The sequence below is a fragment of the Gopherus evgoodei genome, chromosome 8 (genome assembly GCF_007399415.2).
Source record: "Gopherus evgoodei ecotype Sinaloan lineage chromosome 8, rGopEvg1_v1.p, whole genome shotgun sequence".
NCBI lineage: Eukaryota > Metazoa > Chordata > Testudines > Testudinidae > Gopherus > Gopherus evgoodei.
Window position 1 is genome coordinate 110,381,409 of NC_044329.1, and position 18,547 is coordinate 110,399,955.

Below are 18,547 nucleotides of genomic sequence, written 5' to 3' on the forward strand. Positions count from 1 at the left end.
CCATCCTAGGCAGGGGCTGACTTTTACCCTGCCTGAAGAGCAGGTGCTCACCCAACTGCACGATACGGCATGGGTATTCCCCAGAGCGAGACCCCCCCAAGTAGGGGCTTCTGTGCCCGCCAGCCTCCCTCCAAACCAGGCCCTGCACCAGCTGTGGGTTTACATGTGAAGCAGGGAGAGTGTCACTTCAATAATGGCCAGGCTGCAGCCTAGAGCTATCTATTATAGCCGTGTTACGTGGGACAGTGCGAATCCAGACCTGGGGTGTGTGGCTGTAACTCCGCTGAGCACAGCCCAGTTGTATCTGATCACAGCTGGGCTGAACTGGAACCAATCTGTACTAATAAAACTGGCCTTATGAAGAGACGCATCTGCTCAGCTGGTACTGTCTGCTAACAACAGGTCCTGCCGTGCAGGTGTGTGCACTCACCTGGGTATCGATCAGCTGGTGCCATCTAGTAACGGTGCTCTGGGTGTGCATGCTCTTGCATGTGTATGGTTTCCCCACCAACATCATGGTGGGTCATCACGAGGGATGGAACACAGGACCCTCAGCATAAGCCTCTACCAGCTGAGCTAAAAGATGTAGTAGATTCTTAGCCTCTTACGTGGAACAACGACTAGAGGGCGACAGAGACGTGTGCACCTAGCGTGGCTTACATGTGCACCACCCACTATATGGGATGTATCGGGTGGTGTGCATCGAGGCGCACGCCTGCCCCTTGGTGGCTGAACGAGCATGGGCTCGCAGTTGGCTGACGAGTGTGGTGTCTGCGGCCATGGATGATTATGAGGCCTGCACTGGAGATGTGTGCTGGCTGCTGGATCCCAGCCTGATGGCCCGAAGTGGGCTCAGTCTCGGTCTGTGACCTCCAGCCATGGCACTTGAGACAACAGAGCTTCCTACTCACAAGTGGAGCTCCAGCGAGGCGGAGGGGAAAGCTCACTCTAATGCTGTCTCTCCCTGCTGCAGCCCAGAGGGGGTGGAGGCAGGCAGCCATGACAGTCTCCTACACGCTGAAGGTGGCCAACGCCCAGTTTGGGGGCTTCTCCAAGCTGCTCTTCAGGTGGAAGGGGAGCATCTACAAACTGCTCTACAAGGAGTTCTTTGTCTTTGTCATGCTGTACGCGATGCTGAGCATCACTTACCGGTGAGTATGTGGAACGACTTCCCCATGTGGGCTGTCCGCGCTCCAGGGACAGAACCCAGGACCTATGGAGGATAGATTTCATGAGCCAGCAGCAGTAGTAGGCTGTTCCTTCTCGTGCAGCAGTCAGTCTGTTTCACTTGCACACGGACTTGCTGGAAATACCCGTGTCCTTTACCCACTTGCTGTTGCTGATTCTCTTCTATTAACCCCGTTTCTGCTGATGGACAGTGCCTGCCATTAGAGTATCCATCCACTTAACTGGAAAACATCTGGAAATATTAGTCTCAGGGAAAACCGGTCACTGGAGAGATCCTGCAGGGCCCCATCAGTGAAAGATCCCTGGCTTGGCACATGACAGCCGGAGTGGAAATAAACCACAGAGAGCCATCCATCACAGGCTGGCGGGGGTGGGGGTGTCACTTGGGGAGCGAGAGAGCAGGGAGGAGGCAGGGCTCCTGTGAAGGGGCAGTGAGAGGAAGGGGAATCTAAAGATGAGCACAGAGGAGTTGGAGGCTCCAGGCAATAACGCACACCGGGGTGAGCGCCTGATCCCGGCTCTTTGTGTCCCCGCAGGCGGCTGCTGACTGAAGAGCAGAAGCGGGTCTATGTGAAAGTGGCTCAGTACTGCAACCGCTCCACGGACCTCATCCCCATGTCCTTCGTCTTGGGTAAAGTGCCCCCTCCTGGGTCTCCCTCTTTCTTTTCCATCCTTAGTGCCCAGTTAAGGCTGGAGCGAATGGATCAGATGGGCCAGGGCATGGCTCGTGGAAGGGACCCTGATTCTTTGGCTCCAGGCCCCAGAAACACATGGGCAGTTAGCCCAGTTCCAGTCCAGGTGACAATAATCATTTGCACCTTTCACCCCAGGATCTCAAAGCACCGGCCACAGGAGGGGCAGCACTATCATCCCCATTATATTATAGACCAGCAAACCGAGCGCCCGGCACAGCATATCAGAGGCAGACCCAGGGCTAGAACCCAGGCATCCTGCCTCCAGCCACTTGACCACACTTCCTCCCACTACAGTCCATTCGGCCTCTCTAGTCCCCCTGCAGCATTCTCTTTCACATGCTCTGCTGAGCTGTTACGTAGCACTGCTGTTCTGCCCCAGAGGTGGCTGCATTTCAGCGACCCCTGTGGATAAGTGCAGCACATTTAGGATCCTCTGGGGAAGAGAAGTCCTGCAAAAACGTGAGAGACGGTTGTATGTGTGAGCAGAGGGCACGGATAGAAGGGAGGGGTGGGAGAGGGCACCGAGCAGGAGTGGGGAAACTGGAGAACGGGAGCGAGGGGTTAATGATTAGACAGTTACCGGATAAAACAAGCCCTCACCCAGCCAAAGCTTCCCCTGCTGGGAGATGTTTGTGGGAATGCAGTGGTGCCCCTGAACAGCTCTCCCCACCCCGCTGTGCCTTGGGAACGGTCTTATCTCTGACATGACTGGCACATTATTTAGTGCCCGCGCCCCTCCCTTGTGCAGGAGAAATGAGGAACTTCTTTGCTGCTTTCTGAGAGGTGACTCCTGCAGCTGCTAACCTGATGAGCTTGGGTGGCTGCCTGCCCTCGGGCTGCCCCCGGGTGCCCAGGGCTGATATTCACCCCTGTGCAGAGAGCTGGCTGGCACAGGGTGTGCACACCAACAGGGTGAATTACTTTCACCCTGTCTGAGCATCCCTGAAAGGGATCAGCTGATGGATCTACCAGCTGTTCCCTCAGGGATTCCGGTCTTTTCACTGCTCTTTACAAAATCTCTTCTAAGGAATTCAGCCAGAGTCTGGCTAAATCCTTGAGCCGTTCATTCGAGCCCAGCTGTAGGTTATCGGATGTCAGTCCTGAGCCTTCCGCTATTGCCAGGGGAAATGAGTCAAAGGAAAAGCACAATGTCCCTCCAAACAGCTCAGCTCCTCTTTATCTCTCCTGCCACAGAGAAATCCGTCTCCTACAGAAACCAGACAAACATGGTGACCGGGTGTCTTCCCACTCCTGTCTCTTTTCTAGCCACGAACCGCTCGGAGCCCGTCTTCTGGTTACCTACCTTGTGCAATTTATATACAGCGCTCTCCCCACCAACCTTACAAACTTGTGCAGCTCTGTACTTACAGCTGCATGCAACCCTTAGTGCACACAGCCATGGAGGCGGGAGACAGAAGGTTTCTGAGAGGCAGAGGGCTCTGGCTCTGAGAGTGGGTAGGTGGGTGGGTCAGTCATGTTGCTTCTCTCGGCTCTAGTCTATCCCCCTGCTCTTCCTTCCCAGGCCTCTTCTACTTTCTGTGCTCATGGGTTAATTAGCCTTGTCGTGATCTCCTGCCCCTCCTCCGTTAGGCCCAGCTTTGCCACAGCAATGGAATTAATTGGTGATCCAGTGATCAGAGTGCTGGTACAGTTAGTCACAGGTGGAAACTGACAGGTCTCCTGCCTGCCGAGGGGAAAATCTGTCTCTTCTTTACAGTGTGTAGAAAGGGTGGAGCATTCCTGGCCCTGCCCCCAAACACCAGCTTTGTTTTTGCATTGGGAATATGAGCTATGCGAGGTCTGCTTTGCCCTGGCTTCCGTGTGGACCTTTTGGTTCTTACGTGAAGGGGGAACAAAGAGAGTTTTCGCCCTGCTGTTGCTCAGGCTTGGCTTAAACTTGGATTCGAAGGGCTGATGTTAACATGCGGGCCGACACCTTCCAACTAATGCATTGGAGAAGTCTTCTAGGGTGAAGGCCTCAGACATGCTGAACAGGTCACGTTAAGGCCAGTGGAGGAGGGATAGGTTTTCACTCACCCAGTTTAGCAGATGTTGAAGGCAATGGGACAGATTTTCAAAGAGCTTGAGAGAGGGACCTAGTGGGATTTTCAGAAGAACTTGTCAGTCTCTAGGTGCCTAGATTCCTTTGGAAATGGGGCTCCATGAGCCTTATCTGCACTTGTTTTTTAAAACCTGTCCGTTAGCACACGTGAGCTCCCGCACACTCACATCCCATCTAGACAAGGCAACACAGCAACGTCCCCCACTGCAGCTCTGCTGGCCCCTCACGCTCAGCACAACCTGCACGTCATCAGATGCCATCCCTAGTTAACGAACCCATTTGCTCCTGTCTCTCTCATTGCTGGGCCTCCCCAGCTAGTAACCGTGCCCCCGTGGGCTGTCTCCTTGGGCAGGTTTTTACGTCACGCTGATCGTGAACCGGTGGTGGGCTCAGTACACTAGCATCCCGCTGCCTGACCAGCTGATGTGCGTCATCTCCAGCACCGTCCATGGGAAGGATGAAAAGGGGAGGATCCTGCGGCGCTCGCTCATCCGTTACGCCAACTTATCCTCCGTGCTCATCCTGCGCTCTGTCAGCACCAGGGTGCTCAAGAGGTTTCCAACCATGGACCATTTGGTAGAAGCAGGTGAGCTCATCTCAGGGCCTGAGCAGAGCACTGATGCATTGGTTAGTTTCCAGGCTACAGCCAGCAACTATCTGCTAAGGAGCAGCCAAGGCTGGAGTTAAGATCAGTGTGCAGGGAAAGCCTAACTTGGCAGGGTGTTTTCTTGCACAGACAATTTCCTGCCCCCCTCCCATCCCAAGGGACCCACTTCTCCCTCTGCTTTGTACCCTCATGAGGCCTGATTTTACTCCTGCCAGCAACCTGGAGCAGCGCAAGGCAGTCTGTGGCAGCTGCAGACTCGAAGCAAGCAAGGACTGTAAGCTGAACCCAGTGCCCCCCGTGGCTGAGCAGAATGCTAGCCACAGGGGCACCCTGCCCCTGTTAGCCCAGGGAGCAATGGGGAGGGGGTGGGGCCTGGCAGAAGTTTATGGCAAAACTAGCCTTGACTTCCACGGGGCCAGGATTTCAGGGTGGGATTGGAAATCTCGGTGCTCCTGCTGGGAATCAACCTCCCATGTTACAGTCCCATCTGAGGCCATGCTGCCTGTTCTCCACCAGGAATAAGAGCGCGGTCACTCCTGAGCCTATCCCAGCAGCAGGCCATGACATGCTCAGTGGTGGCCTTGGAGTCTCCTACTCCTGCCACTGAACGTAGACTCTAGGGAACATTTCTCCAGGGGTCTGGAATCTGTGACCCTGGAGCGACTCCTTCCTGGGCAACTAGGAGGCCAGGTTAATAGTGAAACCACATCTAGTTCATCACCAGTTACTGAGGCAGAGGGATGGAACTGGTTCCAGAGGATCCCCATGGCTGGCTGAGTCACAGAAAGAGGGCTGGACAGCTCTGGGGGTGGTGCTGGGAGGCAGAGCTCAGATCCAGCCCAAGTCCGTAGTAACTGGGAGTTGCTATCAGCTGATGGCTGCCTGGTGGCCTGTGTGAAATGAGCTTTGGTCTCAGTCCACTTCCTGATAAGAACAGGGGTGCCCATCACAAAGCCCACCCCACACAGCCAACTCCCTTGCTGGCAGGGAGATCAAGATTTTTACGTCACGCTGATGGTGACCCAGTGGTGGGCCCAGTACACCAGCATCCGACTGAGAGATCAAGGACTGAGTGGGTCATGGAGACTGATCTGCCTCCTGGAGAGGGTGTCCCCCATCTCAAGATGAGTACACCTTGATTGGGGACTGTGTGGGGAGCTTGCCCAGCTGCTGCCCGTGCCGTATCTGTTCTGAGGATTGAGGGCTGCTGCAACCAGGCCAGACAGTCTGGGCCCTCTCACCAGTGCTGAGCAGGGGCCAAGAAAGGGGTTGAAAAATCTCTATCTTACCTGCCATCTCCCACACTGCAGGCTTCATGACACAGGAAGAGCGCAAGAAGTTTGAGAGCCTCCACTCGGACTTTAACAAGTACTGGATCCCCTGCGTGTGGTTCACCAACCTGGCTGCCCAGGCGAGGCGAGATGGGCGGGTCAGGGATGACGTGGCCCTCCGCTTACTCATAGATGTAAGTTTCGGGGGACTGGAAGGTCAAGGGATGGGAGAGGTGTGGCTCTGGGGGTTTGTTGCTGGGATCTGGGGAGTCACCTGCTGGTGGGGGGAGCTTGTCCAAGGCTGCTGTTACCCAGGTGATAACCCCCCCCTTTCCCCTCTCTGCATAGGAGCTGAATCTGTACCGTGCCAAATGCAGCATGTTGTTCCACTATGATTGGATCAGCATCCCACTGGTGTACACACAGGTCAGTGAATGCCTGGCCTTCAGCTGACCCTCCATTCCCAACCCTCCACTGGGATCTGGAGGTGGGAACCACATGGCCCATGGAAAATGGCCCCTCCAGCCTGCCACATCTCAGCAAGGCAATCAAAGCGACAGCTCCCTTCCCTGCCAGCCAAACACCCTTCACATGTAAGCCGCTTCAGGCTAGTTCTACAAGGTAGAGATGACCTTTTACATGCAGCATCTTCAGAGCACTTGTGGGGTCCTGGGGGCTGACCCATGGTGAGGTAGATCTATGTCTTCCTAGATACAACTTGAATTTCTCTATCACTTTTCTTCCCAAAGCACTTGGCGCTTCACCCACCACTACACTGCATCCACCTCTGGGGTGGGGTGCAGCAGCTGTTTAACAGCACACAGCAACATTGGACAAGCGGGGGTTCAAACAGGGAGGGAAGAAGGATCCTGTTTCCTAATGAAACTGTAGGAAGAGTGTAGAGTGGCAGCATGGAATCACCCCGAGTCGGAATTTGGCCAGGACACCAACTTACATAGCACAGCTACTCTTGTGAGACGTGCCACAGACTCTTTCACACTCACCAGTGGTGGGATCTGAGTGTTACTGTCATCTATCTCCGTCTGTCAAACTCTATCTAGTCTCATTTTCCAAAGCAGTAGTTCCAGCTTTAGGATTTCCCATGTGCACTGGGAGTAGCCAGTGGCTCCTCCCCACCCGGCTCTGGCTAACGAAGTGCCTCTGCTGCAGGTAGTCACAATCGCTGTCTATTCCTTCTTCGCCTTCTGTGTGATCGGGCGGCAGTTTCTGGAGCCCCTGGACCCAGAGCAAGATCAGGACCAGGATCTGGATCTGTACGTCCCTCTGACCACCCTCCTGCAGTTCTTCTTCTATGCCGGCTGGCTGAAGGTGAGCACATTCCTGGCGCAGAACCCTGCTGGGCACCAGCTTGGTGGGAGATCTGACCTTGACCCCGGTTGTCAGACTCCCATGCAGCCCCTGTCCCCCCTGTGAACATGACATGGGGCACTGGGGGATGTCAGGGGAATCAATGAGGGGCACTTCATTTCTAGGTCACTGTGACGCTCCCCAGGGGCACCCACTGCCTGCCCTTAGCATGAAGCAGTTTTGTCTGTCTCTGCCGGGGTTCAGCTCCCTGAAACCAACAACCTCTGGCCCCACAAGCCCCTGCTTCTGGGACTCTGCAGACTCACCCTCTCTGTGCAGGCTAGTGCTAGGTTACACACAGCCACCCCCAAGTCCTCACGGCGCTCCTTGCAGTGTGCAGCACCGGCCAGTGTGCAGCACCTGCCCCTGGACGCTTCTAGGCACCAGGTTCACTGTCCCGGAAAGAGAACAGTGCGCACGTCACCTCGATGAATCCAGTGAGCAGTCGCACTTCACTTAACACTATGAGTTATTTCTAACACAAATACGTTTATTGGCAAAGAGCCGAGGTCCAAAGAGCCAAATGAATCATGAGCAAGAATATTAGCAGCAGAACTTTTACGTGGAAAACAGCAGGATAACAGCCTTAGCAGAGTCAAAATTTAACTTTAACAGCTCACATCCTTGTCTAAAGTAGTTTCTCATCTTCAGCGATATTTCCCAGCGTGCCCAGGTCAGATATTCAGTATATAGGCACAATGATTAAAATCGCATCAGTGTATGCATTTCACAACGATATGAATGACCAACATGATCCTGGCTTTCACTGGAGACCTTGCAAGGCCCCAGGGATGTCCTTAGGCACATGCAGCTGCGTAGGGCACCACTGCCCCAAATTTCATGGTGCCCTAGGCAGCTGCATGCTGCATATGCGGCAGCACCAGCCCCAGCGACCAGCCCTATCCCTCGGCCGGCCCGCCCCTGCAAGGGGCAGGGCCATCCCTAGGGGGATGTGGGGCCCTGGACAACTCCCTCCGTCCTGTCTCTTACCTGGTCCCCCGCTAATCCTCTGGGCCAGTGGGGCCCCCAAAAGTTGCCCCCCACAGCTCCTGCCTCCCAGACTTTGGGGGGCAGGGTTGGGGGCTGCATAGGGCACCCAAATGGCTAGGGACGGCCCTGCAAGGCCCGTGGTTTAGGGATAAAGCCTATGAAAGCGATCTGTTAGGCGCAGCGAGTGTTTCAGCCCTTAGGAGCTGCTGACACTGAGCTGTGAACCCTTTGCCAACTGCCAGCAATGAGCCTGTGCCTCACAGTCACAGGTGTGGATACAACCCAGGTGAGTGAGTCTTTCCGATCCGATGGACTCAGTGAGAGATGAATTGGGATCTTGGCCCAAACCTCGTGAGAGAAGTGTCCCCCTCACGCAACTTAATTCTCTCTGACTGGCCCCCTCGTATGGACCCTTTGAGCAATGACAGAATGGGCCCCTGGGACTGAGCTCCCCTCTCTGCCCTAGAAGGGGTCTCTCCAGCTCAGGGCAGATGTCTCTCAGCATCAGGGAAGATTACAGCATTGCTTCCCATCTGTACCTCTTCTGCGGGCAAGCAGAGGCCTCCAGGGCTGCGAATCCCTGCTTAAGAGGCTCCTTTTCGATAAAGCCTTCAAGTGAAAATCCACCACCGAAATGAGAGGAGAAACAGAAAAGACCAGAAAGCAAGTGCCCATGGCTCTGAGACTGGCCCTTCAGCTGGACTTGCACTGTGTGCGTTCAGATGCATAGTCCACATCCTCATCCACATTTGTACTATGATCTCTTTGTGGAAGGGACAGGGTATGTACAGACTACGCAGCCCCTAATGCGCCAGTGGCCATTCATAGTAACAGCTGTCAGCACAGTGCGTTTCACAAGCATCAGAGACCCCTTAGCCTGGTGTCTCATGGGGTTTTCTGCCTTCATCCTCCAGGTCGCAGAACAGATCATTAACCCATTTGGAGAGGACGACGATGACTTTGAAACTAACAAGCTGATCGACAGGAACTTGCAGGTGTGTCCGTCCCTCCAAAGAGGCTGTGGTGTAGAGACAGGTGTGCTGGCCGGGAGCACATCTTCGACGCCTCAGGGGCTGTTCCATCAAACTGGAATAATCAGGGCTGCACAGAGATGCTACAGGCCAGGATTAGGGGCTGGACAGGGGGCCTTTTGCCTCCAAGTCAGATTCAAATCCAGCCCTTGTATAGGCGTTCCGAGGTTCCTAGATCCAGCGAACTGGGGCTCTCAGCAGGCAGATGTCCACATCACAAAACTGACATCACAAGTGATCCTCATTGACATTGCAGTGGAGAAGACACAGAATGAATGGGCTGTATCTGAACTTCAGCTTTGGAGTCTCTCCAGAACAGGGATGAAGCTGAGCCCCAGGGGATGGCGCCCGTGTGACAGGGAGAAGCTAGCGCTGCTAACACCCATCTGGTGGGTGGCAGACATGAGCCTTTGGGATTAATTAGGCTGGTACCATGCACCAGCCATAAAAAAATCCACAGGATAAATGGAAACAAATAAAGGAGAAACACTAGGAAAGTGTGGAGCCGGAGGATTGTTCCGTCACAGAACGCTTCTCCCTAGTGCCCAGTTCTGCCCCCATTGCATTTGGCTGGAGTGGGTACAGGATGAGACCCTATGCGAATGCAGCCTCCAGGTCTAACTCTATACTCAGGCAACATCCTCACTGGAGTGAGGGAGAGTTTCGCCTTCGATGCACAAAACATGTGTCAGGGTCAGCCTCGTGGCTGCCTTCTCTCGCAGCACCCCTGCATGGGCACTGCTAACAAACAGACAATAGTCCCAAGGGGTACGCAAAATAGAAGGGTCTCTGCCCCTCCTGCGATCCCCTTCCGCCTGCTCTCTGAGTGCTGACCCTCCCCGCTTCCTCCCGGGATACCCAGCTCCTACCTGAGCTGCTGTTCCTCAGGGATCCCTCCCTGGAGTCTTTCCCCCAATCTAGATCCTTATTCCCAGTCTCTCTCCAGGCCACCTGCCTAGGGTTTGGCCCACTCCCAGGCCTGCCACAGCAGCCTCTTTCCCTCCTGCTACCCTCTTCCCTCAGAGCCAGTCACAGAGGACAATCTCCCCCCGACCCCCCCAAGCCCTTTCTGGAAATCAACGAATGCTTCTCCAGCTGGCTCTGAAAAGTGAATTGAAACCCCTGATGCCAGAGCATCAGATCAGCTGATCCCTCACAGGCAAGACCACGTCCCACTCCCCTTAAAGACCCAACCAGCCTGTGGCATGCTCTGTTCCTCCTTTTGAAGCTGAGCCTGCCCTTTGCCACCCTTAGGTGTCCCTGCTCTCCGTAGATGACATGTACCAGAACCTGCCTCTAACAGGGAAGGACAAATACTGGAATGAATCCACAGCTCAGCCACCTTACACCATCGCCACAGCTGCCGAGACCTTGAAGCCCTCCTTCCTGGGATCCACCTTCGATATGCGGTAAAGGCAGCGGGATCATTCCGAACAAAAACAGCAGCTTTCCTGAAGCAGCAGCTATGGCCAAGAGCCTCTGGGATTGCTCTGAAGGGGGGTTTGGACCTGAAAAGCCACTCTGAAAAGGGCCGTGCGGGCTCCCCTTTCTTGCCTCTCAGTCATACCAGATCAGATTTACTCAGTTTACAAGTAGGAAGGTGATTTTTCTGATAACTGCTTGTGTCACAAACTGATCCTGGAATCTAAGAGGCAAGCTGGGGGGTGGGGAGTTCTAGCTTGTTCCTCATCCATTTATAAAGATCTGCAGGTCAAATTCTGCCCTTAGTTACACCTAAATGAACCCGTTGTCTGCAGGGGTAACTGAGGGCAGAACATGAAGACAATTGGGTGCACTAGGGTAAGTGAGGGAAGACTCTGGCCTGAATAATCTGAATTATTTACCAAGCTGCATGAACTGGGAAGAACCCAGCCTGCAGTAAGATTGCAGGGCTTGTAGTCAGGGAAAACATCTCTTACGTTACCAAGCAAATTTGGTGCAGAATCATCTGGTTCTGCATGAGCCAAAAGAGACTCCAGCTCCCTCGGCGCTGAGCTAACAGGAGTAAAAACCGTCGCGAGGCAGCAGCTCTGGCTCCAGGATGCACAGGAGCAGGGCTGTGAGGGAGACAGGGCTACTTCGAGTAACAATTTTTCTTACACTAACCCCATTCAATTGTGTTCGGGAACTTGGTTTGTGAGGCGAGGGGCGACAGCAGCCCTCGCACCAGTTGCCAAAGCCAAGCTTGGATATTAAAGCAGGGGATGCTGATGCACTGGCCACGTTTTAGTCAGGGACACTTCAGCCCCCTTGCTGAGGCAAAGCTCCCAGGAGCGTCCAGGGCAGCTTGGTTGAAGGTCGGTGCTGGGTGGGGCCTTGTGATCCCAGGAGCCTGTCCCCGGCACGTCACATGCTTTGGCCAGCAGCTTGTCCCCAGAGCGCACTTTTGACACTGATCTGAAGCCCTTTCAGATCAATGGGGCCTTTTCCCCTGCCTCTTGACTCAGACCTCGTGCCCTAATCCCATGCTCCTTCCCCAGGATGAGTGATGACCCGGAGCAAAGCCAGCAGGTGGAGGCCTCACCCAGCCTGCCCCGCATGCACACACCCTTGCTCAACCGCTTCCTGACTGCAGCCGCCTCCCCCGCTGTCAGCCTGAAGAATTTCGGGAGGAGCAACCGGGCCCACCACCACCTTTTGCGCCTGAGGGGTGAGGGCGGCTTCCCCTCTCCCAACCCCCGCTGCGGCGAGGGCCCCGAATTAGTGGGCCGCATCGAGGAGGAAGAGACAGAAGATGAGGCCAGCGAGCCCCCCACGCCTGGCACCCGCCTCAAGGCACCCAACCGGCTGGAAGCCTCACAGGGGCCGCGGAAGGAGAACCCCCAGATCCGAGTGAGGCAGCCCTCCGACGAGAGCATCGACATTGACCAGTCGGCTGCCTAGAGGCAGCAAGCTCAGCATGCCGTGTCACGCCACTCTCAGTGCGAGCTGCGCCCCCGGGCCCTGTCCTCTAGGCCTGGCAGCTCATGTGATGGTGCCGCCAGCTAAGGGCCTGATCCAAAACCCACTGAAACGAAGGGAAAGACTCCCCCCGGCTCAGTAGGCATTGGAGCAGGCCCCTAGGGCCGGAAGCCAGACTCTAGTGATCAGCTCAAATGCTGCAAAGGGTTCGATAAGGATCATGCTCTACAGAAAGCCCCGTCGCCAGTTCCCCGTCACATCCTTCTGGTTGCCACAGCCCAGCTGTTTTTCACCCACTGAATCTAAGAACCAAACTGAGGGACACAGGAGAAATATTCATACCAGAAACTTAAAATGCTGTGAGACGCCTCCCATGAGGGTAAATAAATTTCTCCCTAGCCTCAGCTGTGTGACCCCTTATTGCGGATGTCAGTCGCTTTCAACAATACAAACTCAGGGACATCACATGTGTGTGGCACACGAGGAGCAGTGAGGCTAAAATAAGACAGGGAAGAGGGATTCTCGTCTTAATCATTCAGTCTTTCAGCTAGAGCCATCATTTGACTGACTTGCGCCTCCCTCACGCCTGCCTATGCAGTTGTTAGGTTTGAGAGGGTAAAGTCAGAAGGGACCACTATCTAGCATGAGCACCTGGCCCGCCCACTAGCCTCACAACCAAAACGAGACCAAACGATTACAGCCCATAGATTTAAAACAATTTAAAATTTAAATTTAAAAACAAACTTTTTAACCTGGTTTAAGCGATTTTGTGTTTTTGTAATGGGGTGATGCAGTGATCAGAACAAGTTCCATGAAAACAACACAGTGATCACGGATGAGAAATCAAGCCTTCAAAATTTGGAAATGCAAAGTTCAGGATGAAAATCCTCCCCCGCTTAAAAGGAGCTATTTTTCTAGCATGGAATACCCACCCCCCAAACCACATATCACTACACGGGTGATATGGCAGAATCTTCAAATAGGATTTTGTAAAGTCTCAATGAAATCTACAAAAGACAAGCCACGTTTGAAGAAAACTGGCTCATTCATTTAAAAGCTACAAACATTTAAAGGTAACAAGAGAAAATATTTCCATTTGGTTCCTAGTATAGAGCATTTCAGGGCAGCTGTCTTTTCCCAGGCTTTGTGTACATGTACAGGGCTATTTCAAGGCTCTGTTATTAATAAACTAGCATCCCCTACAGTTTGCAACAGGGTACACACATTGTGTGACTTTGGGGAACCGCATAGGTAGTGTGCCCCCTACAGCCTGCTGCTACAATAGCAACCTCAGCCTGGTCCCTTCCAAATTTCCAAGCCCCAGCCTCTTTGGAGACTTGTAAGCCCACATGTTGGATCAGGTCTCTCCTGTATACCCTCCTATCACGGAGTGTGGGGGAGTCAGGGCCCTGCAGCCCGGCTTCCTGTGATTCACCCTGACTCTCAGCCAGCCAGTAAATCAGGTTTATTTAGACGACAGGAACACAGTCCAAGACAGGCCTTGCCACTACATACAACAGGACCCCCTCAGTTAGGTCCATCTTGGGGTCCCAGCCCCAGGAGCACCACAACCCCCTTGGGGGGTCAGAGCCCTGTCTGTGCTTCCCTCCATTCCCCAGCCACCTCCTGAAACCCTCTCACTCTCCAGCCTTTGTTCAGCTTCCCGGGCAGAAGTGTCACCTGGCCTCCAACCCCTTCCTGGGTTCTCACATTACATGCTCAGGCATTTTCCCTCCAGCCAGTCTCCCATCCCCCAGTGCAGATCGTCCTCCCAGGCCAACACCCCCCACTTAGCATTCACAGACCACAGTCCCAGTTCGTCACACCTTCCATCTCAGTGAATGAAGAGACCAGTTAATCAAGTGCCAACTTCACATTAATTCAGAGATTGCAAGGCCAGCAGGGACCATTGTGATCCACTAGCACAATGGTTCTCAAACGGTGGGTCAGGACCCCAAAGTAGGTTGCGACCCCATTGTAATGGAGTCACCAGGCCTCGCATTAGACTTGCTGGGACCCGGGACTGAAGTCAAAGCCCAAGGGCTTCAGCCTTGGGTAAACCCTTGGTAAATTGTTCCAATGGTTTATTATTCTTACCGTCAAATATGTAAATCGTATCTCCAGTCTGAATTTGTCTAGCTTCAACTTCCAGCCATTGGACCATGATAGACCTTTCTCTGCTAGACTGAAAAGCCCATTAATATTTGCTCCCCCTGGAGACAGGTTGTAATCAAGTCACTGCTTAATCTTCTCTGTTAGACTCAAAAAGAGCTCAATTTATTTAGCCTATCACTACCAGACAGGTTTTCTAACCCTTTAAACATTCTCATGGCTCTTCTCTGAACCCGCTCCAATTTATCAGCATCATTCTTGAATTGTGGGCACCTGAACTGGACACAAGAGTCCAGCAGTGATCACACCAGTGCCAAAGAGAGAAAACAACTAACCTCTCTGCTCCTATTCAAGATTCCCATTTATACATCTCAGGATCACATTAGCTCTTTTGGCCACAGCATCACACTGGGAGTTCATGATCAGCTGACTATCCACAACTGTCAAATCTTTTCCAGAGCCACTTCTTCCCAGCAGTCCCCCCATTCTGTACACATGGCCAACAATCAAATGGGCTGTGTCAGTGCAGCCCTCTCCAGCATGTTTCAGACCGGGAAATAAGCAGAGGAATGAAGTGAAGCGCTGTGGGGGTATTGTGGGCAGATGAATTGCTGTGTGATCTTAAACAAATCGTTGCCTGTTTCCCCATCTGTGCAATAGGGAATATCCCATGAATGTTCTGACCCATTTGCACTTGCATAGAAAAGAGATGGGGTACTGGCGCTGACATTTTTCCAGGATGCCTTTTATTACCTTAAGCCCACCTCTGGCATTTCTTTGGTGGGGGAAGGTGATTCATGCAATATGCTGAAGAGTGCTTGTGTAAACTGTATGGCAAACCTGTAGGCCAAGTTCAGGTCTGCTGTAGGCAGGCACAAGTCCCACTAACTTCACAGGAGAGGTACCCAGTTACCTCAACAGTAAATTTGATCCTCCATTGCCTGCCACGTCTCAGACAGCTGCAGCTAAGGGAAAGATGGCCGAATATGCTGTCCTACTAGAGTTTAGACACACCAAAACCAGCTGCACTTCTTATTCTCTCACATAGCAGACAGTAGCAGGCTGGGGTTTACATGAGACACAGTCACTTCTTTTGCACATACACTAAAGTCAGAATCCTTTTTCCTTCCACACAACAGGACTTGGTTCTTGTGCACCTAAAAGGACTCTAGAGAAATAAGTTGTACAAACACCTTTTATACTGCATTAAAAAGCAACATCTTAAGCACATACACAAACGTTTTTGGTTTAAAAATACAGGTGGTTTAAGCCCAGTGTATACATTTGCACCTATTCCAAAGAAAAATCTGTGTAGAGAGAATTAGTAGTTCTCTGAACTAATTCAACCTTTGAAAGGGAAAATAATGTAACCAAGGACTAGTCTACTGAAAAACAAGCTGGGGTGTGAATTTAAAGGGCAATAGCTTTTCTAGGCTATTTCCCCATGTAGACAAGCCCTAATTTCTTGAGGGTATGCAAGTGGTTACTCCACTCTTCTCTGCCACTATTTCCAACTGGATTTGAGGACACTCTTCACTGCCAGCAGTTTCCTCTACAAGCTATCTGTGCATCCTCTGTTAGAACAGCTCAGCCCTGCTCGTGACTGTCCACTCCCTCCTAGTTAAAAGTATTACTTCTCATTTTGTGGATGGCCGAGCTACATTTGCAATCCTGACCTTCAGGGTTTAGCAATAAGGACGTATGTGCTCCATGCTATGGGGTGCTCCCAGTGCTAACAGAGGTTTGTACAAAGACCAAGAGCGTTGTTATAGTTTATAGGTAAAAAATAAGAAAGTGATGCCAGTAACTGTTTATATGGCCATGTTCACATGCAGTTATTCCCTCTGTGTACATATGTTACTGCAGTGGTCCCCGACATGGCGCCCGTGGGGGCATCTTAATGCACCCGCATCCTGGTCCCCAGGAGAGCACCGGCCAAGATGTCGCCGAATTTCAGCAGCATTTCGGCTGGGATGCCTCTCGATGATGCCACTTGCCCTCGACAAGCGGCGTCATCGAGAGGCGTCGCTACCAAAATGCTGAAATTTTGCGGCATTTCGGTGGGTGCTCCACCACCGCAGTGGGGGCACCAGATGAAAAGGTTGGGGCCACTTCATTACTGTAACTAGCTACACAACTAACATGGGGGAGTTATATGAAGATCTGCGATGTCCGGTATCACATTGAGACAAAGATAAAATACCTCCTTGAGAGGAATAAAGCCAGAGCCCATCTTAGAGCTGTTTCAGCTTGTCTGCAAGCAGGAAAACAATACAAGCAAGCTACACTGGTTTAGTAGCTTCTCTAGCCACAGGGGCTGTGACTTCTGGCACATGGGCTAAATAAAAAGCTTTATGTAGCCCAGACATTTGACACCAGATGTGCGCCTTCTCCACTGCCCCTTAGTGGATGGAATAGCTCACCACCAAGAAGGTGGTGGTCACCTTGTTAGGACACAAGAGCAAACCCAAGAAATAAGGAGAAAGAAACAGACTTGCAAAGCATAAAACACTTGTTGGGTGAATTCCAGTGATGTATCAAAGAAGTCTGCACCTTTCTTCAATTCAAACACTGAGTTGCATTTCCAGCCTGATAACCTACAGAAGACTTAGACAAGCTCAAGCAGACGACTTGTTTAGTTTGATGCAGATGAGAATCTTGTGTCTCACATTGTTGTTTTCTTCAGCCAAAATGACCTTATTAGGGAATGAAAACCAACAGGCAGGGGTGCATCTTTTCACCATGGAGAAGTGACACCAGGGCACCCTGAGGATCTGTACCGGGACCAGTGGTATTCAACATACTGACAAGTGATCTGAAAAAGGGGGTGAACTCCGAGGTGGCAAAATCTGCAGACAATATGAAATTACTCAAGACAGTTAAGTTGAAAGCTGACTGCAAAGAATTACAAAGCAGTCTCACTAAACTCGAGACTGGATAACAAAATGGCAGATGGAATTCAATGTGGTAAGTGCAAAGTAATGCACATTGGAAAATATCCCAAGTATACATCAAAACGATGTGGCCTAAATTAGCTGTTTCCACTCAAGAAAGAGACCATGTGTGGATATCCACAAGTCATATTGCATATTTCTCTGAAAACATCCACTCAATGTGCAGCAGCAGTGAAAAAAGCTAACTATGTTAGGAACCACTAGGAAAAGAACAGATAAAAACAGAATATTGTAATGCCAATATAGAAACCCATGATACGCCCAAGCCTTGGATACTTTGTCCAGTTCTGATAACCAATATCAGAAAAGATGTTAGAATTGAAACAGGTAAAGAAGGGCAACAAGCGACTGGGGTAGGAACAGTTTCCATACAAGGAGAAATTAAAGGCTGGACCTTTACGTTTAGAAAAGAGACAGCTAAGGAAGGATACGACAGAAGTCTATAAAATCACTTTCTCTACGCCATTCATGAATAGGGGTGTGTTATTTACCACTTCACATAACACAAGAACCAAAGGTCACCCAATGAAATTAATAAGCAGCACACACAAAGAAAAGTACTTCTTCACACAACACAGTCAAGCCTGTGGAAGTCATTGCCTGGGGATGTTGTGAAGGCCAAAAGTATAACCAGATTTTTAAAAGAATTAGGTAAGGTCACAGAGGATAGATCCCTCAATGGCTACAAGCCATGAGGTCAGGGATGCCACCCCATGCTCTGGGTGTCCCTAAGTTTCCAGGTGTCCCTAAGCCTCCAACTGCCTGAAATGGGACTGGATGACAGGGAATGGTCACTTGAAATTGCCCTGTTCTGTTCATTCCCTCTGAATCATCTGGCATCAGCCACTGTCAGAAGACAGGCTACTGGGGTAGATGGACCATTGGCCTAACCCAGTACAGACATTTGTACGTTGGAAAATAATTTTGTTCAATCATGTTCAGAGTCTGGCACCTCAGATGCACAATTGACAGCAACCTCCTCCTGCCCACTGGATGGTAGGCGAAGGGAAGTTTGTACCCAACTATCTAAAGAGACAGACCACTGAAATAGTCTGGCCCCTCTGCTAGAAGGGAGTTCATCTTGCACTGTAATGAGACTCAGGTCAAGGAGGAGACCAACCAGCCACTCAGCAGTGCAGCACCAGCTCTACCCAAAGGCTAACTTGAAATAGAACCAACTGAAATTGCAGAGTAACTTCTCAACCAAGCAGGAAACCGTAAATGTTGGTTAAATGTACTAGTTCAAAATATGTACTGGGTGTGCGGCGTTCGGAGGAGCACTACAGAGCACTTACAGCTGCAGAATATTGAGTGAAACAGCTGAGTAAGATTTTAAAAGTTACATTTGAGAGTTCTGTGGCACCTTAT

The 18,547-nt window shown here is 51.8% G+C and overlaps 1 protein-coding gene and 1 non-coding gene across 2 annotated transcripts; one reads left to right on the forward strand and one right to left on the reverse strand.

The window, feature by feature from the left end:
- The first annotated feature begins 646 nt into the window (after positions 1-646).
- Positions 647-13,572, forward strand: LOC115656624 (bestrophin-4-like). Its single transcript, XM_030573598.1, has 9 exons — positions 647-1,151; positions 1,725-1,819; positions 4,298-4,531; positions 5,863-6,017; positions 6,172-6,249; positions 6,994-7,152; positions 9,096-9,176; positions 10,467-10,621; positions 11,693-13,572. Exons 1-9 carry the CDS (start codon positions 952-954, stop codon positions 12,093-12,095), a joined length of 1,560 nt encoding a protein of 519 aa, XP_030429458.1. The 5' UTR covers positions 647-951; the 3' UTR covers positions 12,096-13,572.
- A 4,617-nt stretch (positions 13,573-18,189) lies between these two features.
- On the reverse strand, positions 18,190-18,318 carry LOC115656946. Its single transcript, XR_004001820.1, has one exon. It is a non-coding gene; the product is annotated as a small nucleolar RNA SNORA35 (small nucleolar RNA).
- Between the last annotated feature and the right edge of the window lie 229 nt (positions 18,319-18,547).